Source organism: Acipenser ruthenus, chromosome 38 (assembly GCF_902713425.1).
Source record: "Acipenser ruthenus chromosome 38, fAciRut3.2 maternal haplotype, whole genome shotgun sequence".
NCBI lineage: Eukaryota > Metazoa > Chordata > Actinopteri > Acipenseriformes > Acipenseridae > Acipenser > Acipenser ruthenus.
In genome coordinates, this window is record NC_081226.1 from 10,510,698 (window position 1) to 10,536,056 (window position 25,359).

The window sequence follows — 25,359 nt, forward strand, 5'->3', positions numbered from 1 at the left end:
GTGCACAATTAGAAAAAGCTCTTACACCAATAGAGAGACACAGAGAGCAGAGCTGAGCTGGAGGAACACAGAGAGTGACCTGGAGGGTACGGCGTCACCAGCTCACCACTGGAATCTGGATAAAGTTCCCTACAGGCCTTGTATGATTCACGCTCCTCTTTACTGTATCACCTTACGCATGGGAGTCCAGTCAGGCTCTATAAAAACAAGCTGTACAGGTTCAGTGTATTTCATTTCTTTAAATACAAGGGAAAAGAATATTATTCTGATGCAATATTAATATCTACCTCATTATGTACTCCTCAGTGGAGTTGATAATCTTTCCTGCTCTGGTTTTAAAGATCGTATTTGGGAATCGCTTCGAACCTCCTGCCAATGCTTCTCCCTCGGTCCACATTAACACACAGATTCATGGCTTATTGATACGAGTCTTGGGTCTCTGTGTGCTGCTGGTTCAGTTTGAACCGCACATGTTTTTATTGTGTTGTTTGTACTTTGCAATTGTCCTTTTTATTGTTTTCCAGAACCCCCTTGTAAACGTGACCTCGGTCTCAATCGGTAAACCTCCTGGTTAAATAGATAAGTAAATAACTAAAGATATGAGAAAATCCAGTGTTCACTAGGGGCTAAACCAAGCCCATTTTACATGAGATGGGATTGAAACCCATGAGAAAGGAATGAGTCCTTCTGTGCCACGTATCTCTCTTAATCCCTGCTCAAATACACAGCTCTTTGTTTGCTAGCTTTATCACTGCATCCCTGCTCAAATACACAGCTCTGTGTTTGCTAGCTTTATCACTGCATCCCTGCTCAAATACACAGCTCTGTGTTTGCTGGCTTTATCACTGCATCCCTGCTCAAATACACAGCTCTGTGTTTGTTATCTTTATTAGAATTATTTATTAACCAGCCTTTCCTCTAAGATCTCTGTGACAGGATGGTTCAAGGGATGAGGCCCAGAGACAGACTGCAGTTCAAACAAAAGACTTTTAATAAATAAAAAAGACACAAAATAAACAGGCACAAGGGCCAAACAAAAGGTTCTTAAACACAAACAATAAACTCAAAGTAAAAATTTACAAAAATATGCTTCCAGGCTGAGCTTTGCCTTCACTGGTTTGCAAAAATTAAAAAAAAGCACACAAAGAAAAACCAGCAAGCAACAAAAACACCCTTGCTTCCTCAGCTACCTCTCTCTGCTCTGCCACACACCTCCCCCCACATACAAAGTACGCAGGCCGAAACTCCCCCCCCTCCCCTTATGTCCCTCAGGTGGGACATTTCAGCGGGCGGTGGTGAGACGGCAGTCCCTCGGGAACAGCAGGCAGACCCTCAGGAACAGCAGGCGGAGAGGGCAGACCCTCGGGAACAGCAAGCGGAGACGTCGGCCACTCCGGCCACGGCAGTTCCAGGTCCTCCAGTGGCAACAGCTCCAGCCACTCCAGCATCGGCGGTGGTGGCTGTGGCCATTCTAGCTGCCTCAGAGGTCGGGCTGGCACCTCCTGTCGTCGCAGCCGGGTGCGCCTCCACTAAGCTCCTCTCAGCAGCATGTGCAAGGGCTGCTGAGGGGCGTCAGCCTTCTCCCTTTCCGGTTCTCTGGTCTGTGGCTCCACCCCTTCTGCCTCTCGAATCAGTGGCTCCTCCCCTTCCGGCTCTCGGGACAGCAGCCCCACCCCCTCCGGCTCTCGGGATGGCAGCTCCACCCCCTCCGGCTCTCGGGACGGCAGCTCCACCCCCTCCGGCTCTCGGGACGGCAGCTCCACCCCCTCCGGCTCTCGGGACGGCAGCTCCACCCCCTCCGGCTCTCGGGACGGCAGCTCCACCCCCTCCGGCTCTCGGGACGGCAGCTCCACCCCCTCCGGCTCTCGGGACGGCAGCCCCACCCCCTCCGGCTCTCGGGACGGCAGCTCCACCCCCTCCGGCTCTCGGGACGGCAGCTCCACCCCCTCCAGCTCTCGGGACGGCAGCTCCACCCCCTCCGGCTCTCGGGACGGCAGCTCCACCCCCTCCGGCTCTCGGGACGGCAGCCCCACCCCCTCCGGCTCTCGGGACGGCAGCTCCACCCCCTCCGGCTCTCGGGACGGCAGCTCCACCCCCTCCGGCTCTCGGGACGGCAGCCCCACCCCCTCCGGCTCTCGGGACGGCAGCTCCACCCCCTCCGGCTCTCGGGGCGGCAGCTCCACCCCCTCCGGCTCTCGGGACGGCAGCCCCACCCCCTCCGGCTCTCGGGACGGCAGCTCCACCCCCTCCGGCTCTCGGGACGGCAGCTCCACCCCCTCCGGCTCTCGGGACGGCAGCTCCACCCCCTCCGGCCCTCTGCTGGTGGCGGCAATGGAGGCGGAACCATATGGGTTATATATATAAAAGCATATGGGTTTTTGTGAGAGGTAAACAGCTTCACTGTCCGGTATAGTTTAGAACTGAAGCGTTTAGTTAGCACTCCTGGAAGGAGTTAGGTTTTTGTTTTGTTTATTTTGTTTTATGTTTAAAATAAGATACAGGCTTGCCCTGTTTAAAAACCTACCTGTGCTTGTTGGAGTGCTGTTCTTTTACACAAAGACAAGTGAAGACGGTCCTCCATGTGGGAAGCTCCACTCGGTTTGTCACGGTGATACACACTGGAGCATAACCATATATGAAGGAGATCAAGATTTTTATTTTTCATGAAAAGTGCAAAAAATCTGCATACACATTTTATGGATAGCTACACTAATTTGTATCAAAACCCATTTCATTATAAAGAAGTGGCAAATCTGAGTGCTAGTCCTGGTAAAAACAAGGAAGCTGCACTGCCAGCTGTTTCCACTGTAGCAATACATTTATTTAGAAATAAGTAAATTGATTAGACTTCAGAAAGATGTTAGATTTAGTATAGAATGAAGTAATGTTTCTTGTTAAGCGTGGGAAAGACAGACAAATGGAGATCTGTGAAAGCTACTTCCATGAGATCTCAACAGGTTTTATGACTCTCCTGTAAGAGGTGTAACAGAGAGGTGACACCTCTGACACAATAGGTGTCTCTCATGGTGGAAACTTCAAGGAACTCCAGGAAGCTGTCTCTCGCTTTCCTCCCATCAAGGAGTTAAGAAAATGAACAAAAGGGTATAGGCCTCAATTCAGGAAGAAGGACAAGATAGCATTTGGAATTAGATGCACAGACCATGTGGGATGTGAATCTTTTGATGTAAGGATTGTAAAAACTTGGAAATGTGTTCTCTTGTGATTGGTTCTAAGGAAAAACATGATGTCACAAGAAACCGCATTTAAACTGGAAAATGCTCAATGTTCTTTGTATTACTCTGATCCCTGCTTGGAGAGAGGATACCTGCAAACTGTCATCACCATGTAACCTTTAAGATGTCTGGTTGTAACTTTGCAACTCAGAACTTTTATCTGGACTCGAAAGCAAGAAGCCCGCGACTTCTCTTTCGCTGCTTCTTCTTTTATTGCTTATCACATCATCCACAACTCTGATTAAGGTGGCGTGGGATTGTGTCTCCTTCTTCTGACGTCATTCTCCAGTTACACAAAGACATGGTGTGGTGCGCACAAGGGGGGGAATGTGTGGTGGAGTGTCCCGCCCTTTTGTTTGTTATTCAATTATGATTTATGTTTTATATTACGGTGAAAGCCGATTGTTGTTTGTTATTGTTTTATATTTTAAAAACCTCGTGAGGATGCGTGACTGATCAGCTACTGATTATTTAACTAGCTGACAGACACGCATCCTTACTAAACTCTGTGGCCGAGGGGTAATAAGGTAATTATTATTATTATTTATTTCTTAGCAGACGCCCTTATCCAGGGCGACTTACAATTGTTACAAGATATCACATTATTTTTACATACAATTCCCCATTTATACAGTTGGGTTTTTACTGGAGCAATCTAGGTAAAGTATCTTGCTCAAGGGTACAGCAGCAGTATCCCTCACTGGGGATTGAACCCACGACCCTCCGGTAAAGAGTCCAGAGCCCTAGCCACTACTCCACACTGCTGCCCTACAGCTAGTTAACCCCTTGGCCAGAAGATAAAAGCCTCATAAAAGACTTATTTGTTTGTTTGTTTGGCCAACGTGCCCTTTTGTTTGTTTGGTGTTTGTGTTTGTTTAAACCTTTTGTTTTTGTTTATTATTTAATAAAATAAGCTGAATGCCGTAGCGTTTCAGCTCTCACCCTCTACTTCCTGAGTCTGTTTCTGGTCTGACGTAATCACTGAAGCCATCCTGTTCACACATGGACACAAGACTATGGACTGCCAGGCGTGTTGATACAGTTAAAACAACTCTGTGTGGAGTGAGGCCTGAGGGTTTAGCAACACTGCATTTATACCAGACAGTTTTGTATTGGTCCAGAAGAATGTAATTGATGAAAAAATATGAGAAATCACATAATGATGATTATTTTGAATATGTAAACTATAGAGACGGAGTAATCGGATTGCTCACACACAGTTTTTACTGCTTTGAACTGCTGCTTGATTCTCTTCATTTATTCTCACTGCTGACCAGATACGCCTCAGCCACAGTAGGTTGCTAAGGCAACATCAGTTTTTAGAGGTTGTGGTTACACTTATGAAGAAGTGTACAGGATGCAAGACACGTAGAGCAGTGCAATCTGAGGGGAGTCAGAATTAACAGAAGAACACAAACATGCTTTTTAGCACGTCGTCTCATTGCTTGATGTGGTATAGGTACAGCAGGGCAGGGATGCTTATTTGAGACGCGCTTCCAAGAGCTTGCATTCCCTCCCCGAACATCGTGTGAGGTGTGCCCGACGGGACTCCCAATGGGAAGGGAATATGACCAGCTACCTAACTACTGTCTAGAACCTAGTGACCATTTTAACATGTCTAATGTTAATCTATTCTAATGCAGGTGTGCTCTGAGACTCAATTACACTTGATTCTGGTCTTAATTACACTTTATTAATTATAGCAACACACTCTAAAGTCTCAGAGCCTGTCTGTCTGTAAGTTCACTCTGATGTCTATTGGAAATAATGAATACTTAAAACAGATGCAGACAGGGCCCCCCCTTCTTACCCGATCTCTTCCCAGCCAGCTTGTTCATGAGGTAGGATTTGCCTGTGCGATACAAGCCCACGATAGCCACCACCACCACCGGCTGGTCAATCTGGGACAGGATCTCCAGCGCCTGCTGGTTCACATGAAGCTGTCCAGTGGAGCTGTTCTCTATCAGACACACAGGGGCTGGCATTGCCATTGTATTGCTGGCAATAAAGACACACGCAAGTCATTATGTGTTCGACAACAAAACATCTGTTATACATGTGCTTGAAAATGCTTCTCGTCCCATCGGTGACACATCAGTGCATATATTATTATTATTATTATTATTATTATTATTATTATTATTATTATTATTATTATTAATAATAGGATTCCAATTGGGTTCTCTGTAGGAAATCCAGTAGGATTCTGAATAGGCCTGACAAAAATGTTTCCAATAGGATTTCCAATGGGGAAAATGTGTGTGGGTGTGTGTGTATCTATCTCTTCCAATAAAATTATTTACAGTAACGTCTAATGCAATTTGTAATAAGATTTCATAAAGAATGCCCTTTAAATGCACACAGAATACCCTACAGTGAATCTTACAGAAGTTTTTATTCATATTTTTTTATTACAGTGTAAAATAAATTTGCATTGTGCAATACATTCAGCAAAATGACATGTCTAATAATATTATACAATTCATTTACAATACCAAACAGCAATCGCAAGCCCTTCAACCCACTTTATACATCTTCAGACAGTGAAATGCTGCTGCAAAGCTCCTTTTCTCTTTGCTATTATTTCATCATCGCTGCATTTGAGACAGTTGGCTTGTTTTATTTTTTGCTTTTCCAGACCACTTTTTGTACTTATAAAATCTGCAAAGCAATTATTATTAATACTATTAGATGTAATTGAATTAAGTAAGTCTTAAAGACAAATAGACATATGGATCATCACACTTTCATATCGAGGCATCATCCCTAAGATGAGATCATTCTAATGTTCACTGTGTAACACAATTAAAGAGATGCCTTTTAAAAGCATTAGAACACTGCTCAGTTACGCTGCGAGTCGCCAGCACTTTTCCTCCAAAGACTGCACAGCAGAGCTCTTTGGAACCCCTCATTGTATATGAGAGTACTGATCCGAGGTGATGCTTGTGCAGGGACCTGTATTTATCTAGAAGTAAAACAACACGCTGTTACTTTAAAAAAATTGAGTTGTTCAGCGCCACACTACTACAAATACAGTAAAATACTGTAATAATAAAATAGTTAGGGTCAAATATTCAGTGTATACATACCGGAGTATTATTATTATTATTATTATTATTATTATTATTATTATTATTATTATTATTATTATTATTATTATTCCAACTTTTGATACAAACTCGTCACCAACTCACTTAAGTGTGCCCGAGCTGCCTCTCTCTCCTCTGTCCTAATTCTCCTCGACCTCTCTGCTGCCTTTGACACTGTTGATCATTCTATTCTACTATCATCTCTTGCTGACCTGGGGATCTCTGGCACTGCTCTGGCCTGGTTCTTCTCCTACCTCTCCAACCGCACTTACCAGGTAACCTGGCGTGGCGCAACCTCCACACCTCACCCTCTCTTAACTGGAGTCCCCCAAGGGTCAGTCTTGGGTCCTCTCCTGTTCTCTCTCTACACCCGCTCCCTGGGCCCCCTCATCGCATCCTATGGTTTCTCATACCATTTCTATGCTATCCTTCCCCACCTCTGACTCCACCATCTCCTCCCGTATCTCTACCTGTCTGTCTGCTATTTCCTCCTGGATGCACTCGCATCACCTCAAACTCAACCTCTCTAAATCTGACCTCCTTTTCTTTCCCTCCTCCTCCCCCTCCTCTGATCTCTCTATCTCTGTTCCTCTGGAATCTACCACACTCTCTCCCTCTTCCTCAGCTAAGAACCTTGGAGTCACCCTGGACCCCTGCCTCTCTTATTCCCAGCACATCTCCACTCTGGCACGCACTTGCAGATTCTTCCTGAGCAACATCCGAAGAATCCGACCCTTCCTCACCAACTATGCTACCCAGCTCCTGGTCCAGGCCCTGGTACTCTCCCGCCTAGACTACTGCAACTCCCTCCTGGCTGGCCTCCCTGCGTCCGCCACCCGTCTGCTCCAGCTCATCCAGAACTCTGCTGCTCGCCTGGTGTTCTCTCTACCTCGCTTCGCCCACGCTACTCCACTACTCCGCTCGCTCCACTGGCTCCCGATCACCGCTCGCATCCAGTTCAAGACTCTTGTACTAGCCTACAGATGCCTTGATCAGACTGCACCCAGCTACCTCCAGACCCTCATCTCTCCCTACACCCCCACTCGACCTCTCCGCTCCGCCTGCACTAGAAGACTGGCTCTACCTCCGCTACGCTCCCCTGCCTCCCGAGCCCGCTCCTTCTCCACCCTAGCTCCGCAGTGGTGGAATGACTTTCCTACAGATGTCAGGACTGCCCAGTCCCTGACCACATTCCGGCGCCTCCTTAAGACTCACCTCTTCAAAGAGCACCTGTAGAACTCCTCTGTTGTATCCTGGGACACTATCACCCTTCATTTGAATATGCTTTATTTTGCTCTTATCTGCCCCCTATTTTACTGCATTTAATCCTGTACCTCAGAATATTGTAATCTGCCAAGTGTTTAATCTGTAGTATTTTGTACTTAATCATATCCTGATGTAACTATCACTATTATCTGCTGTATTATTGAATTGTGGTTTGTCACACTTGAGAATTATTGTATTTCTTGTTCTTATTGTATGACTTATATTGTAACACTTGAATGTATTTGTATTTGCTTGCGATTGTAAGTCGCCCTGGATAAGGGCGTCTGCTAAGAAATAAATAAATAATAATAATAATAATAATAATAATAATAATAATAATAATAATAATAATAATACATGCTATACTCGTTAGTCATTAGGGGTGGGTTGGAGCTTCTTGTGTAATAGCGAGTCGAAACTGAAACTGGAAATGAAATAAGAAGAATAAGATAGTTAATAACTGATGAATTGATTTATTTACAATCTGAATCTGAAAAATAAAGTCTTTACAATGACCCGGCTTGCTCCGGTCTTCTTTTAAGAAAGAGAATTCGGATTGAAGGAGAGTTTTGCTGTTATTTCAACGACTTCTTCAAAGTGAAACTGAAAGTAATTTCGGAGCACGATAAAACCTGCAGCCTCTCCTTGTCCTTTCACAGCAGTATAGAGAGAGCGGAGCACAGCAGTCGAAGCAGAGCGGCGTTCGGTTCCCATTCCTCAGATATTCTTAATACACTGCAGAGAAAAAACAGGTACAGTCAACGAAAATTCACCTCTCTATGAAATCTTAGCTCAGGGTAAATGCTGGCATTTGTATCATGTTTTTGAAGACTTTAATGCAGGCTGAAGTGTATTATTATGTACGTATTTATTTAGTGTTTAGAGGATTAAGCTATGGAAGGTGTAGTAAACACAGCACACAGGTATAGTATTTGTTGTTAGCGCTGTATTTGATAATGAAGCTCATTCATAATATAACACCTTCATAAAGACGACACAGCTCTGCATAACTGCACGCACAGTCCTTCACAATCGCTTTGAAAACCGGCATTACTGGATATGGAGACAATTGTCATACCATTTTTGTCAAATGTGTTGTCAACACTGTTTTACTGTAATTCTAAATAATAATAAAAAAATACTATTATTGATCAGATCACAGGTTTACTGCCTCCTTACATTTCCAGTAATTCGTGGGTAATTCATTGTGCAATTCCTCAATGGTGTGTTTGTTTTGCTGAGTTTATATGAGCTCATTCAGACTCGCAGCAGCTGTACAAATTCAATCCTCACAAAGAGCCATACACGTGCACTCTAAGTAGTTTTGAGCTGTGCAATCATTTTTTATTTAACCTGCTAAAGACAATGCCCTGAGATGCATCACCTGAAACATATGTATCCTTATGATGGCCTTTATCTTCCCTTCAATTCTTTTTTCAGTGGGATTTATTATTTAGGGTTTACAGGGTTTTTTAAAACTGTAATTCAGAAGAACAGTATATCTCCAGCTATTTGTGATTTTGTGGAAGAACAGTATCTGTGACATGACAAGGAATATTTAATTAAAAAGTTTAATATTTTTACAAAATACATTCTGATTTTTAAATTCATTAGGGTAACAGCAAGGATAGTTGTACAAAATAATGTATAATAATAATAATAATACATACCTTTTTGTGAGAAACAGAAAACGTTTGTCAGTTCATTTCTGTAAATCAGCGTTTCTAAGACTTGAATGTGGTTTTGTGTGCAGGAAGCAGCAATGGCCAGCAATACAGTGGCAATGCCAGCCCCTGTGTGTCTGATAGAGAACAGCTCCACTGGACAGCTTCATGTGAACCAGCAGGCGCTGGAGATCCTGTCCCAGATTGACCAGCCGGTGGTGGTGGTGGCTATCGTGGGCTTGTATCACACAGGCAAATCCTACCTCATGAACAAGCTGGCTGGGAAGAGATCGGGTAAGAAGGGGGGGCCCTGTCTGCATCTGTTTTAAGTGTTCATTATTTCCAATAGACATCAGAGTGAACTTACAGACAGACAGGCTCTGAGACTTTAGAGTGTGTTGCTATAATTAATAAAGTGTAATTAAGATGAGAATCACTCCTGATTGAACTTGTACAGTGTTATATTTATTGATTCCAAGTCTCAGAGCACACCTGCATTAGAAGAGATTAACATTAGACATGTTAAAATGGTCACTAGGTTCTAGACAGTAGTTAGGTAGCTGGTCATATTCCCTTCCCATTGGGAGTCCCGTCGGGCACACCTCACACGATGTTCGGGGAGGGAATGCAAGCTCTTGGAAGCGTGTCTCAAATAAGCACCCCTGCCCTGCTGTATCTATACCACATCAAGCAATGAGACGACGTGCTAAAAAGCATGTTTGTGGTGTTCTGTTAATTCTGACTCCCCTCAGATTGCACTGCTCTACGTGTCTTGCATCCTGTACACTTCTTCATAAGTCCTAACCACAACCTCTAAAAAACGGATGTTGCCTTAGCAAACCTACTTTCGTTAATGTCTGCTCTCACAAAGACTGATTTCCTGTTATTTACACTCTGAAGTTCTGTGAACTCATAAGTTACAGTCCGGTTAGTGTACATGATCACATTCATATTTCCTTACATGTTTTTTTTTCTTTCGAGTTGTATTTCTGCTGTGATTTTCTGTAACTCATTCGTCTAGTGAGAGTAAAATGTTAATTATTATTTGTTTCCTTGCACAGAGATAATGTGCATCTGAGATATCAGCATTCAAACAATCCCTAATTGAGTTAAAGCGATTACAGTTTCACACAACAATTAATACTTCTTTAGTCGTACTCCCTGTATATTAAAACAGGGAGTGGGTGAAAGCAGGACTAAGACAAAAGTAGATGGGGCACGAATGTGATCTGTCTTGAAAACATTACAATCCTATTACTCCGTCTCTATAGTCTACATATTCAAAATAATCATCATTATGTGATTTTTCATATTTCTTCATCAATTAAAATTCTTCTGGACCAATACAAAACTGTCTGGTGTAAATGCAGTGTTGCTACACCCTCCGGCCTCACTCCTCACAGAGTTGTATTAACTGTATCAACACGCCTGGCAGTCCATAGTCTTGTGTCCATGTCTTTGTGTTGTTTGACTATGAAAAGGTAAAGGCACATTGTCAGAGAGGGATGCGATCATGTTAAGAGTTTACAATGAGCAGTGTTCGGATTGTCATGGCACAGCCTGCTGTACTGCTGGAACTGCACATGTTTCTGAGGGACCACACCTTCTTCTTATACACTGTGAAAAGCATCTATAAGCAGACCTGGGCGTGAGCAAAGTGCTGAAAGGGTTTTCCTGGGCTGTGCTGGCATTGTGGAATTCCCCTTTGTTTTGCAGGATTCTCCCTGGGGGCGACCATACAGTCCCACACTAAAGGCATCTGGATGTGGTGTGTCCCTCACCCGTGTAAACCCGGCCACACCCTCGTGCTGCTCGATACGGAGGGGCTGGGAGATGTGGAGAGGGTACAGCGTCTCTAGATTTCACATTTTCAATTAAAATAAAAAAGTGTATCTTTGTGATTTGTGCGTTGTAGATTTCCTAGTTTCAAAGTTTAATGTACAGTAATTATTTCTGAATTCCCAGGGAGACCAGAAGAATGATAACTGGATCTTCACGCTGGCTGTGCTGCTCAGCAGCACCTTGGTGTACAACAGCATGGGCACCATCACCGACAACTCAGTGCAGAACCTGCAGTATCCAGACAAACCACAACCAAATGTATGAATTTATGAGTGTAGTGCTGGCTGCTGTCAGGACTGTGCTGGGAAGTGATAGAAGACGTTCCCCTCACAACTCTCTGCTCATTTAAACCTCCAGTACAAACTTCAGGATAATTCAAATACTTCTTAGACTTGTGCAGAATCAGTGCTGTCCTGGCCATCTATAGCTACCCTACCTATTGACAGTGGTATGGTAGGTCCCTGATGCAAAGTGTCTTATATAATTAAAAACATATATATTTATATAAAGTTTTTTAGAGCTTATCCTTGTAGGGTGTATGTCAGTAGGGTGTATGCTTGTATGCTGTGCACTGTCAGTAGGGTGTATGCTTGTATGCTGTGCACTGTCAGTAGGGTGTATGCTTGTATGCTGTGCACTTTCAGTAGGGTGTATGCTTGTATGCTGTGCACTGTCAGTAGGGTGTATGCTTGTATGCTGTGCACTATCAGTAGGGTGTATGCTGTGCACTGTCAGTAGGGTGTATGCTTGTATGCTGTGCACTTTCAGTAGGGTGTATGCTGTGCACTGTCAGTAGGGTGTATGCTTGTATGCTGTGCACTGTCAGTAGGGTGTATGCTGTGCACTGTCAGTAGGGTGTATGCTTGTATGCTGTGCACTGTCAGTAGGTTGCATGCTGTGCACTGTCAGTAGGGTGTATGCTTGTATGCTGTGCACTTTCAGTAGGGTGTATGCTGTGCACTGTCAGTAGGGTGTATGCTTGTATGCTGTGCACTGTCAGTAGGGTGTATGCTTGTATGCTGTGCACTGTCAGTAGGGTGTATGCTTGTATGCTGTGCACTGTCAGTAGGATGTATGCTGTGCACTGTCAGTAGGGTGGATCCTTAACCTTTGCCTATAGCTATGTGACTGAGCTGACAGAACATCTGGAAGTTAAGGCAGGAGATGGGAATCTGGATATCTCTTCAGAATTCGCTTGTTTCTTCCCCTCCTTCGTCTGGACGGTGCGAGATTTCTCTCTGGACCTGATTATGGATGGGAAGCCTATCACAGCCGATGAATACCTGAATAATTCTTTAAAGCTGAAAAAAGGTAAAAGTTCACAGAAATATTGATGCAGTTTTTTTTTCCTAAACATATTTTGATACAAATTATTTTTTGACCTACCCATTTCCAAGTTCAAATCCTGCACACAACTAAAGGCGGCCTATTTCAGCCTGCACTTGGTGGCAGGGGGCAGGTAGGGGGTCAGCTTGCATGACAAGTGTTTATTTCTCATTTAACAGGTTCATCCAAGTCCACCCAGACCTATAACTTGCCACGCGAGTGCATCCGAAATTACTTCCCCAGCAGGAAGTGCTTTGTGTTCAGGCGTCCCACCTCCGAAGACAAGATGAGGAGAATTGAAGAGCTCGCTGACAGCGACCTGGAACCAGTATTTGTAGAACAGACCAAGAACTTCTGTGCCCACATCTTCAACAATACTGAAACCAAAACAATGAAAGGAGGATTTACAGTCACTGGCAGATGTGAGTGCATGAAAACATCTCAAATCCACACCTCACTGTCTCCCCCACACGGCTACAGCCTCACTGTCTCCCCCACACGATTATAACACAGAGATCGGCAGTTCTTTCCTTTTGAAGTCCAGGTTCTCAGGGAGTACCACACCAGTAAAAGTTTGCATTAATCTACTTGTAGGTTGAAAAACAAAGAACTCAATCCATGTTAGGACAAGACTTCAAACCCATTGTACATATACTGATTATATAAGATAACTAATACTGTATATCATCACTTCAGACTCTCAGTCACTTATAATTAGTACTCAAAAAAATTTATTAGCATAAAAAACAGTTTTTCATTAGTAATAATAAAATGGGGTGATCAAAAAAATATACAAAGAATAAATTGCGTTCCAAATGTTTTTCCAGTTTGGCTCATATTTGCTGCTGATTTTGTTCACATGTTTGGTTAAACGCTGATACCCTTCAAAGTGTGTGCTTTGTGTGTTCCAGTGCTGGGGAGACTGGTAGAGACGTATTTGGAGACCATTGTCAGTGGGAAGGTCCCTAGTCTGGATAATGCTGTTCTGGCCCTGTCTCAGATTGAGAACTCGGCCGCAGTGCAGAGTGCCCTCACTCACTACAAGGAGCAGATGAAGGAGAGAGTCTCCTTTCCTAGTCACACCCAGAAGGAGCTTTCTGATGTGCATGGCCAGTGTGAGGCTGCAGCTGTACACATCTTTCTGGAGCGCTGCTTCAAGGATGAGGATCAGCGATACCTGTTAGAGCTCATGGTATGGACTGTGAACTTTCAGGTCTATGAAGTACACTTTACACCAGTGGTACTCAACTCTGGTCCTCGAGATCCAGTCCAGGTTTTACTCCAAGCAAGTTCTAATGTAGTTCATTGAAGCTGCTAAGAAGCAGTTAACTAATTTAGGACCTGGTTGGAATAAAGATCAGGACTGGAATAGATGTCAAGGGTCAGAGTTGAATGCCACTGCTGTACACTGTAGGGCTGAGTGAAGTCACGCACATGTACTGTCTTCAAACCTCTGGCTTGTTTATTGTCACTTTAAAGGACTGATCCAAGTGTAAAGTTTTTTACCTTTCTGATTCAGGTTGCATCAAGACAGTAACCCCATGCGTTCTGAAACTAACCTTCCCTGAGGGTTTTGCATTAGCAGAAACTCAATGTTACTCAACATCACAAAGCAGAAATGAGCTTGTCCTGCTGCTGAGATGATCCCACTCACAAGTAGAACAGAGTGTCTCCGGTTAGGAGTGACATGTGTGATGGGCTGAGTGCTCCCTGTTTCAACTTCAGAAACACTTTCACATCTGGAATTATCTGGGTCAGAAGGCAAAGTTAACAAGAGCCTCCAGAAAGTTAGCCTCAGGACTGTAGGGACGGAAATAAACCAGCCTGCTAAGCAAAGTATGTAGATTGGACTAATGACCATGTGATATATGCAACCTCAGTGTCGAGTTCTGCTTTATTTAGTTATCTATTTGTATTTACAGGAATTTACACTTTTTTAAAGATGTGTTTGTTTAACTGGTGGTTTTGTGGATGCAACATGCTGTTCACATATCAAAATGAACTAATAAATAATGTGCTTTCTTACAACAAAGATTAGGAATGTATTTAAATATTTTACTTTGTTATTCGTGTGCCTTTTTAGAATAGGTTTATTTGTATCCTCAGAGGCTCCTGCACGAGGAATTGGAATCAATCCGTTCAGGAAAGAGGTTCCAGAGTCTGAAGGATTGTGAATCAGCGAGCCATTCCAGAGTGCAGCACAGGAGTGGACAGTGGACAGTGAGTGAATGTGCTGTGTTATACAGTGAGTGAATGTGCTGTGTTATACTGTGAGTGAATGTGCTGTGTTATACTGTGAGTGAATGTGCTGTGTTATACAGTGAGTGAATGTGCTGTGTTATACTGTGCGTGAATGTGCTGTGTTATACTGTGAGTGAATGTGCTGTGTTATACTGTGAGTGAATGTGCTGTGTTATACTGTGAGTGAATGTGCTGTGTTATACTGTGAGTGAATGTGCTGTGTTATACTGTGAGTGAATGTGCTGTGTTATACAGTGAGTGAATGTGCTGTGTTATACTGTGTTATACTGTGAGTGAATGTGCTGTGTTATACTGTGTGTGAATGTGCTGTGTTATACTGTGTTATACTGTGAGTGAATGTGCTGTGTTATACTGTGAGTGAATGTGCTGTGTTATACTGTGAGTGAATGTGCTGTGTTATACTGTGAGTGAATTTGCTGTGTTATACTGTGAGTGAATGTGCTGTGTTATACTGTGAGTGAATGTGCTGTGTTATACTGTGAGTGAATGTGCTGTGTTATACTGTGAGTGAATGTGCTGTGTTATACTGTGAGTGAATGTGCTGTGTTATACTGTGTTATACTGTGAGTGAATGTGCTGTGTTATACTGTGTGTGAATGTGCTGTGTTATACTGTGAGTGAATGTGCTGTGTTATACTGTGAGTGAATGTGCTGTGTTATACTGTGTGTGAATGTGCTGTGTTATACTGTGAGTGAATGTGCTGTGTTATACTGTGAGTGAATGTGCTGTGTTATACTGTGTGTGAATGTGCTGTGTTATACTGTGAGTGAATGTGCTGTGTTATACTGTGAGTGAATGTGCTGTGTTATACTGTGAGTGAATGTGCTGTGTTATACTGTGAGTGAATTTGCTGTGTTATACTGTGAGTGAATGTGCTGTGTTATACTGTGTGTGAATGTGCTGTGTTATACAGTGAGTGAATGTGCTGTGTTATACTGTGAGTGAATGTGCTGTGTTATACTGTGAGTGAATTTGCTGTGTTATACTGTGAGTGAATGTGCTGTGTTATACTGTGAGTGAATGTGCTGTGTTATACTGTGAGTGAATTTGCTGTGTTATACTGTGAGTGAATGTGCTGTGTTATACTGTGAGTGAATGTGCTGTGTTATACTGTGTTATTATTATTATTATTATTTATTTCTTAGCAGACGCCCTTATCCAGGGCGACTTACAATCGCAAGCAAATACAAATACATTCAAGTGTTACAATATAAGTCATACAATAAGAACAAGAAATACAATAATTCTCAAGTGTGACAAACCACAATTCAATAATACAGCAGATAATAGTGAAAGTTACATCAGGATATGATTAAATAGTGATAGTTACATCAGGATATGATTAAGTACAAAATACTACAGATTAAACACTTGGCAGATTACAATATTCTGAGGTACAGGATTAAATGCAGTAAAATAGGGGGCAGATAAGAGCAAAATAAAGCATATTTGAATGTGTTATACTGTGAGTGAATGTGCTGTGTTATACAGTGAGTGAATGTGCTGTGTTATACTGTGAGTGAATGGGCTGTGTTATACTGTGTTATACTGTGAGTGAATGTGCTGTGTTATACTGTGAGTGAATGTGTTGTGTTATACAGTGAGTGAATGTGCTGTGTTATACAGTGTGTGAATGTGCTGTGTTATACTGTGAGTGAATGTGAGCGAATGCACTTTGTTTTCCCAGCTGGAAGACTTGATCACAATTGTGGGATTAGATACCGTGACGTTTTTTGTGAGGGATCTTATACTGCTGTTTCTAAGACTTGCGTGTGTCTGTGTCCAGGAAACAGCTATAGGTAACAATACAGTGGCAATGCCAGCCCCTGTGTGTCTGATAGAGAACAGCTCCACTGGACAGCTTCACGTGAACCAGCAGGCGCTGGAGATCCTGTCCCAGATTGACCAGCCGGTGGTGGTGGTCGCTATCGTGGGCTTGTATCGCACAGGCAAATCCTACCTCATGAACAAGCTGGCTGGGAAGAGATCGGGTAAGAAGAGGGGGCCCTGTCTGCATCTGTTTTTTAAGTATTCATTATTTCCAATAGACATCAGAGCAAACTTACAGACAGACAGGCTTTAAAGTGTGTTGCTACAGTGATCACTATGGAATCCACATCCCCAGACTGTACAGTACAGATAAAAATAAGTGAAGTGGTTGAAACAGAAACCTGGAGTGTACTTCTGGACCAGGGTTGTAAAGCACTGCAGTAATACTGTAATACAGTTACAATAGCACAGTAGAACTGTACATCTCTCCAGGGTGTTTTATGACTCTTGTTTGACCTGATAAAGTGTTTGTAAGTGCAGAGTGCACAGTCCTTCCATGAGTGTATGCAGATAATGACTCGTGTTATAATGAAGCCCCTGCATTACTGTTACATTACTGTACATTACCTGCATGAGATTACCTGACCACTCCTGAATTATTATAAAGTCTGCTTTCCATTACCACACATTATAACTGGATGCATGTTGCAAGTAATAAAGCAGACCTGGGCGTGAGCAAAGTGCTGAAAGGGTTTTCCTGGGCTGTGCTGGCATTGTGGAATTCCCCTTTGTTTTGCAGGATTCTCCCTGGGGGCGACCATACAGTCCCACACTAAAGGCATCTGGATGTGGTGTGTCCCTCACCCGTGTAAACCCGGCCACACCCTCGTGCTGCTCGATACGGAGGGGCTGGGAGATGTGGAGAAGGTACAGCGTCTCTAGATTTCACATTTTCAATTAAAATAAAAAAGTGTATCTTTATGATGTGTGCGTTGTAGATTTCCTAGTTTCAAAGTTTAATGTACAGTAATTATTTCTGAATTCCCAGCGAGACCAGAAGAATGATAACTGGATCTTCACACTGGCTGTGCTGCTCAGCAGCACCTTGGTTTACAACAGCATGGGCACCATCACCGACAACTCAGTGCAGAACCTGCAGTATCCAGACAAACCACAACCAAATGTATGAATTTATCAGTGTAGTGCTGGCTGCTGTCAGGACTGTGCTGGGAAGTGATAGGAGACGTTCCCCTCACAACTCTCTGCTCATTTAAACCTCCAGTACAAACTTCAGGATAATTCAAATACTTCTTAGACTTGTGCAGAATCAGTGCTGTCCTGGCCATCTATAGCTACCCTACCTATTGACAGTGGTATGGTAGGTCCCTGATGCAAAGTGTCTTATATAATTAAAAACATATATATTTATATAAAGTTTTTTGGAGCTTATCCTTGTATGCTGTGCACTGTCAGTAGGGTGTATGCTTGTATGCTGTGCACTGTCAGTAGGGTGTATGCTTGTATGCTGTGCACTGTCAGCAGGGTGTATGCTTGTATGCTGTGCACTTTCAGTAGGGTGTACGCTGTGCACTGTCAGTAGGGTGTACGCTGTGCACTGTCAGCAGGGTGTATGCTTGTATGCTGTGCACTTTCAGTAGGGTGTACGCTGTGCACTGTCAGCAGGGTGTATGCTTGTATGCTGTGCACTGTCAGTAGGGTGTATGCTTGTATGCTGTGCACTTTCAGTAGGGTGTATGCTGTGCACTGTCAGCAGGGTGTATGCTTGTATGCTGTGCACTGTCAGTAGGGTGTATGCTTGTATGCTGTGCACTGTCAGTAGGGTGCATGCTGTGCACTGTCAGTAGGGTGTATGCTTGTATGCTGTGCACTGTCAGTAGGGTGTATGCTTGTATGCTGTGCACTGTCAGTAGGGTGTATGCTTGTATGCTGTGCACTTTCAGTAGGGTGTATGCTGTGCACTGTCAGTAGGGTGTATGCTTGTATGCTGTGCACTGTCAGTAGGGTGCATGCTGTGCACTGTCAGTAGGGTGTATGCTTGTATGCTGTGCACTGTCAGTAGGGTGTATGCTTGTATGCTGTGCACTGTCAGTAGGGTGTATGCTTGTATGCTGTGCACTGTCAGTAGGGTGTATGCTGTGCACTGTCAGTAGGGTGGATCCTTAACCTTTGCCTATAGCTATGTGACTGAGCTGACAGAACATCTGGAAGTTAAGGCAGGAGATGGGAATCTGGATATCTCTTCAGAATTCGCTCGTTTCTTCCCCTCCTTCGTCTGGACGGTGCGAGATTTCTCTCTGGACCTGATTATGGATGGGAAGCCTATCACAGCCGATGAATACCTGAATAATTCCTTAAAGCTAAAAAAAGGTAAAATTTCACAGAGATATTGATGCAGATTTGTTTCCTAAACATATTTTGATACAAATTTATTTTTGACCTACCCATTTCCAAGTCCAAATCCTGGACACACCTAAAGGCGGCCTATTTCAGCCTGCACTTGGTGGCAGGGGGCAGGTAGGGGGTCAACTTGCATGACAAGTGTTTATTTCTCATTTAACAGGTTCATCCAAGTCCACCCAGACCTATAACTTGCCACGCGAGTGCATCCGAAATTACTTCCCCAGCAGGAAGTGCTTTGTGTTCAGGCGTCCCACCTCCGAAGACAAGATGAGGAGAATTGAAGAGCTCTCTGACAGCGACCTGGAACCAGTATTTGTAGAACAGACCAAGAACTTCTGTGCCCACATCTTCAACAATACTGAAACCAAAACAATGAAAGGAGGATTCACAGTCACTGGCAGATGTGAGTGCATGAAAACATCTCAAATCCACACCTTACTGTCTCTCCCCCACACGGCTACAGCCTCACTGTCTCCCCCACACGATTATAACACAGAGATCGGCAGTTCTTTCCTTTTGAAGTCCAGGTTCTCAGGGAGTACCACACCAGTAAAAGTTTACGCTAATCTACTTGTAGGTTGAAGAACAAAGAACTCAATCCATGTTAGGACAAGACTTCAAACCCATTGTACATATACTGATTATATAAGATAACTAATACTGTATATCATCACTTCAGACTCTCAGTCGCTTATAATTAGTACTCAAACATTTTATCAGCAAAAAAACAGTTTTTCATTAGTAATAATAAAATGGGGTGGTCAAAAAAATATACAAAGAATAAATTGCGTTGCAAACGTTTTTCCACTTTGGCTCATATTTGCTGCTGATTTTGTTCCTACATGTTTGGTTAAACGCTGATACCCTTCAAAGTGTGTGCTTTGTGTGTTCCAGTGCTGGGGAGACTGGTAGAGACGTATTTGGACACCATTGCCAGTGGGAAGGTCCCTAGTCTGGATAATGCTGTTCTGGCCCTGTCTCAGATTGAGAACTCGGCCGCAGTGCACAGTGCCCTCACTCACTACAAGGAGCAGATGAAGGAGAGAGTCTCCTTTCCTAGTCACACCCAGAAGGAGCTTTCTGATGTGCATGGCCAGTGTGAGGCTGCAGCTGTACACATCTTTCTGGAGCGCTGCTTCAAGGATGAGAATCAGAGATACCAGCTGGAGCTCATGGTATGGACTGGGTGCTTTTTTTCATGCAGGGGTCCCAGATACTGCAGGACTAGAACAGCCAAGCCCCAGCGAGCCCTATTCACAACACAGTATTATTAATCTATTAGACAAGCCCCAGCGAGCCCTATTCACAACACAGTATTATTAATCTATTAGACCAGCCCCAACGAGCCCTATTCACAACACAGTATTATTAATCTATTAGACAAGCCCCAGCGAGCCCTATTCACAACACAGTATTATTAATCTATTAGACCAGCCCCAACGAGCCCTATTCACAACACAGTATTATTCATGTATTAGACCAGCCCCAACAAGCCCTATTCACAACACAGTATTATTCATGTATTAGACCAGCCCCAGCGAGCCCTATTCACAACACAGTATTATTCATGTATTAGACCAGCCCCAACGAGCCCTATTCACAACACAGTATTATTCATGTATTAGACCAGCCCCAACGAGCCCTATTCACAACACAGTATTATTCATGTATTAGACCAGACCCAACGAGCCCTATTCACAACACAGTATTATTCATGTATTAGACCAGCCCCAGCGAGCCCTATTCACAACACAGTATTATTCATGTATTAGACCAGCCCCAACGAGCCCTATTCACAACACAGTATTATTCATGTATTAGACCAGCCCCAACGAGCCCTATTCACAACACAGTATTATTCATGTATTAGACCAGCCCCAGCGAGCCCTATTCACAACACAGTATTATTCATGCATTAGACCAGCCCCAACGAGCCCTATTCACAACACAGTATTATTCATGTATTAGACCAGCCCCAACGAGCCCTATTCACAACACAGCATTATTCATGTATTAGACCAGCCCCAGCGAGCCCTATTCACAACACAGTATTATTCATGTATTAGACCAGCCCCAGCGAGCCCTATTCACAACACAGTATTATTCATGTATTAGACCAGCCCCAACGAGCCCTATTCACAACACAGTATTATTCATGTATTAGACCAGCCCCAACGAGCCCTATTCACAACACAGTATTATTCATGTATTAGACCAGCCCCAACAAGCCCTATTCACAACACAGTATTATTACTCTATTATAGAGGAGTGTGGTGCCTAATAATCATTAATATCATTCAACTAAACTGGTTTAATAGCAAACCTAAATCCAATGGCTTGTCCAGATTTATTTATTTTTAATTGTTTCTCCCCAGAAATGTTTGCAGGAGGAGTATGAATCAATCTGTCGTAAGAATGAGAAGGAATCAGAGAAGTCTTGCAAGGCACTCATTGCAAGTCTCTTCAGGAATGTAGAGGACAGACTGAGCTCAGGTTTCTACATGGACATAGGAGGGTACAAGCAGTACAAGAGTGACCAGGAACACTTCATCAGGCAATACAAAGACACACCTGGCAAAGGGATTCAGGTAGCACACGACACCAAGGGGAGCCCTATCTCTGCATCACAGTTTCTGCACACAGACTTGTCCTTCTTTCCTTAAGCAGAGCGATTGGAACACATGTGCAGAATGCTCTTGGGATGCACTTGGAATTACTGCACACAATGAATCACTAGCCAGGCTTTCGAAATGTGCATTTTACACGTGACCTGTCATGCTTAATAACAGAAGTGTACGTTTCATATATAACACTAAAGTTATTTCAGCCTCCTCTGCCATTAAGCCTGTTGCATAAACTAAAGCAATGCGAGGCACAGCCGTGTGCAGCGGACATGCAAGGAAATTAACAGTTCAACAGTTAAAGGGGCAGGAAAATAGTATAATAGCAACAGTAGTGACTTTAGAATAAATGCTCATCAATACAAAAGCCTTCTTTAAACCTTTTAAAAACATTTTCTATGTGATCATTTCCAGGCTGATGCCATTCTGAAGGAATTTCTGAATGGAAAAGAGACAATGGGTAACATGATTCTTGCTGCTGATGAGTCTCTCAGCGAGCAACAAAAACGTATAGAAGGTGAGGTTCAAATCCTGACTGAAACAGGGTCTTATCCACCAGCATGAAGCACCACTCATCTTTACACATGCTCATGAGATGTTACACTTATCCACCATCATGAAGCACCACTCATCTTTACACATGCTCATGAGATGTCACATGTGTTTAATACCCTGTGTGGCCTTGGCAACAAATACAAATATCGCTAGTGCTAATAAGAGTTAAGAACATGTTTAGATCACCTTTAAAGGGGACCAGTGTTAATGTCTCCAGTGCTAATGCGATAGGCAGTGGATTTTAGATGAAGATGGTTTTAGATTGTAAAGTTTATAATTCTCTTGTGAGACGCTGTCCCTTTATTCCTGTCTCCTAGAGGACCAAGCTAGGCGTGATGCTATGGAGCGGGACAGACGGGCAATACAGGAAAATCAAAAGGTTCTGCAGCAGCTGCTGGACGACCAGGAGAGATCCTACAAGCAGAACATGGAGCAGCTTCTGAAAAAGTTGAAGGAAGACCAAAAGACTGCCGCAGAGGAGTATGATAGAGTGCTGCAGGCTAAACTCAGGGTAATCCCACCTCTACATGCATTGGACAGATATTTATTACAGAGGGTGCAATGCAGTCAAAGTTTATAAAAACAGGAACACCAATGCAGTGTGTGTCCTAAACCACTGGGATCTTTCCAGCCTCGTTAAGTCACTGTGAGTTGCTGGGATAGATGCTTAATAGAAATGAAATGGAATAATAATTCAAGCTATGAAATGGAGTTTCCTCTTCCGAAATCATTTAAAAATCCTATTTTTGTGTTCACGTGTAACCATATAACCTGCCTCCCTTTTTATAGGAACAGAAGGATCTTCTAGAGAGCGGTTTTGAGGAGAAGGCAAAGAAACTTGAGAATGACGTGAGAAGCCTGAGTCAGAAGAAGGAGGAGACACAATCCCAGTCCACTTTAAGCAAAGTCATGGAAACAGTTGGCAACGCGGCGTCCTTGTTTTTACCAGGAATAGCTGGAAGAGCACTCGGAGTTGCCACTTCCTTCCTTTCACGCTTCTTTTGATGAAATGGGCTTGATCTCCTTCATATATATGTTTATGTTCCTGTGTGATTGTTACTTATTCAACATACTCACAGTATTTCACATTCTAAGCGCTAAGAAATAGTTTGAAGAAATGATTACGGTATTATTTACATGTTTTAGGTAGACTGCTTGCTAGTCTGACTACTCTTAACTGAATATGTGACTGTATCTTGTAGATTTTGTATAATGATGTGGATTTTACAATACAGGTCCATCGTTTTCTGCAGCTTTCCTGACACAAGCCGAGCACACATTTCACTGTGCAGCACCAAACAGCCAACGTGGTGGCCTTAGATGTAAAATAAATTCCATTATCTATTCAAATTCTATTATTCCAACAACTTTTGTCTATTTTCTTACAACAGAACCTTGTATAAGTACAAAACTAACATTCTCTGGTCAGACTCCTCATGGAACTTTCTTCCCAGAGCTTCATGGAGATAGGGGGAACGATCAGGGAATATCCTGGAAAAAAACTAAACCGAATGATCCATGTACAGTATGCATGTTTCTACCAGTCAGGTGACACACAGAACATGAACAGTGGGTCTTTACTGCCATCGTTTGCCAAACTCCTTCTTTGCTTCAATATCCCCCAGTATTTCCTTGTTTTATACAGTCAGAATCTGGGGGCATATGGAGCTGTGTGTCTCTGTCTACGTCACATTTACATTTCTATGGGTGAAGGGACGTCCTCTTTTTTGGATTATCACCCTTGTAGCTAAATGATTGAGTTTTAGAAAAGAAATATAGGGAAATAATCAATTTGTAGAATATCTTCATGTACCGCATAATTATTATTTATTTCTTAGCAGACACCCTTATCCAGGGCAACTTACAATTGTTACAAGATATCACATTATACCATATTTGACATTATACAGATATCACATACAATTACCAATTTATACAGATGGGTTTTTACTGGAGCAATCTAGGTAAAGTACCTTGCTCAAGGGTACAGCAGCAGTGTCTCCCACCTGGGATTGAACCCACAACCCTCCGGTCAAGAGTCCAGAGCACTAACCACTACTCCACACTGCTGCCCTGAAGCTTTAGAGACAGTACAACAGGTTGATGTAGTGAGGGCTGTGAATCTCTCTGTGCCAGGTACCAACGGTTGTATAGTCGACTCACTATCCTTTGGCATTCTGGGATGTGACAGTTAAAAGTATATAAATATAAACCCACAGTCAACATTACTCTATGAAAAGAAACAGAACACAATAAATGAATGCAGAAGCACGAGCAAGGCATTGCTCACCATCACATTCAGGACTTCCCCTCTCGTGAAGATGTCTGGGGCAGGGCATTGCTGATCATCACATTCAGGACTTCCCCTCTCATGAAGATGTCTGGGGCAGGGCATTGCTCACCATCACATTCAGGACTTCCCCTCTCATGAAGATGTCTGGGGCAGGGCATTGCTCACCATCACATTCAGGACTTCCCCTCTCATGAAGATGTCTGGAGCAGGGCATTGCTGACCATCACATTCAGGACTTCCCCTCTCATGAAGATGTCTGGGGCAGGGCATTGCTCACCATCACATTCAGGACTTCCCCTCTCATGAAGATGTCTGGGGCAGGGCATTGCTCACCATCACATTCAGGACTTCCCCTCTCATGAAGATGTCTGGGGCAGGGCATTGCTCACCATCACATTCAGGACTTCCCCTCTCATGAAGATGTCTGGGGCAGGGCATTGCTCACCATCACATTCAGGACTTCCCCTCTCATGAAGATGTCTGGGGCAGGGCATTGCTGACCATCACATTCAGGACTTCCCCTCTCATGAAGATGTCTGGGGCAGGGCATTGCTCACCATCAAATTCAGGACTTCCCCTCTCATGAAGATGTCTGGGGCAGGGTATTGCTCACCAACACATTCAGGACTTCCCCTCTCATGAAGATGTCTGGGGCAGGGCATTGCTCACCATCACATTCAGGACTTCCCCTCTCATGAAGATGTCTTGGGCAGGGCATTGCTCACCATCACATTCAGGACTTCCCCTCTCATGAAGATGTCTGGGGCAGGGCATTGCTCACCATCACATTCAGGACTTCCCCTCTCATGAAGATGTCTGGGGCAGGGCATTGCTCACCAACACATTCAGGACTTCCCCTCTCATGAAGATGTCTGGGGCAGGGCATTGCTCACCATCACATTCAGGACTTCCCCTCTCATGAAGATGTCTGGGGCAGGGCATTGCTCACCATCACATTCAGGACTTCCCCTCTCATGAAGATGTCTGGGGCAGGGCATTGCTCACCATCACATTCA

At 43.6% G+C, this 25,359-nt stretch overlaps 1 protein-coding gene across 1 annotated transcript; it reads left to right on the forward strand.

Moving 5' to 3' along the window:
- Positions 1-8,251: 8,251 nt before the first annotated feature.
- On the forward strand, positions 8,252-23,636 carry LOC131696837 (guanylate-binding protein 1-like). Its single transcript, XM_059009031.1, has 18 exons — positions 8,252-8,340; positions 9,342-9,546; positions 10,969-11,096; positions 11,218-11,327; positions 12,215-12,405; positions 12,600-12,842; positions 13,332-13,612; positions 14,527-14,640; positions 16,470-16,674; positions 17,253-17,380; positions 17,502-17,611; positions 18,651-18,841; positions 19,035-19,277; positions 19,769-20,049; positions 21,250-21,462; positions 21,910-22,012; positions 22,368-22,561; positions 22,840-23,636. Exons 2-18 carry the CDS (start codon positions 9,351-9,353, stop codon positions 23,053-23,055), a joined length of 3,147 nt encoding a protein of 1,048 aa, XP_058865014.1. The 5' UTR covers positions 8,252-8,340; positions 9,342-9,350; the 3' UTR covers positions 23,056-23,636.
- The last annotated feature ends 1,723 nt before the right edge of the window (positions 23,637-25,359 follow it).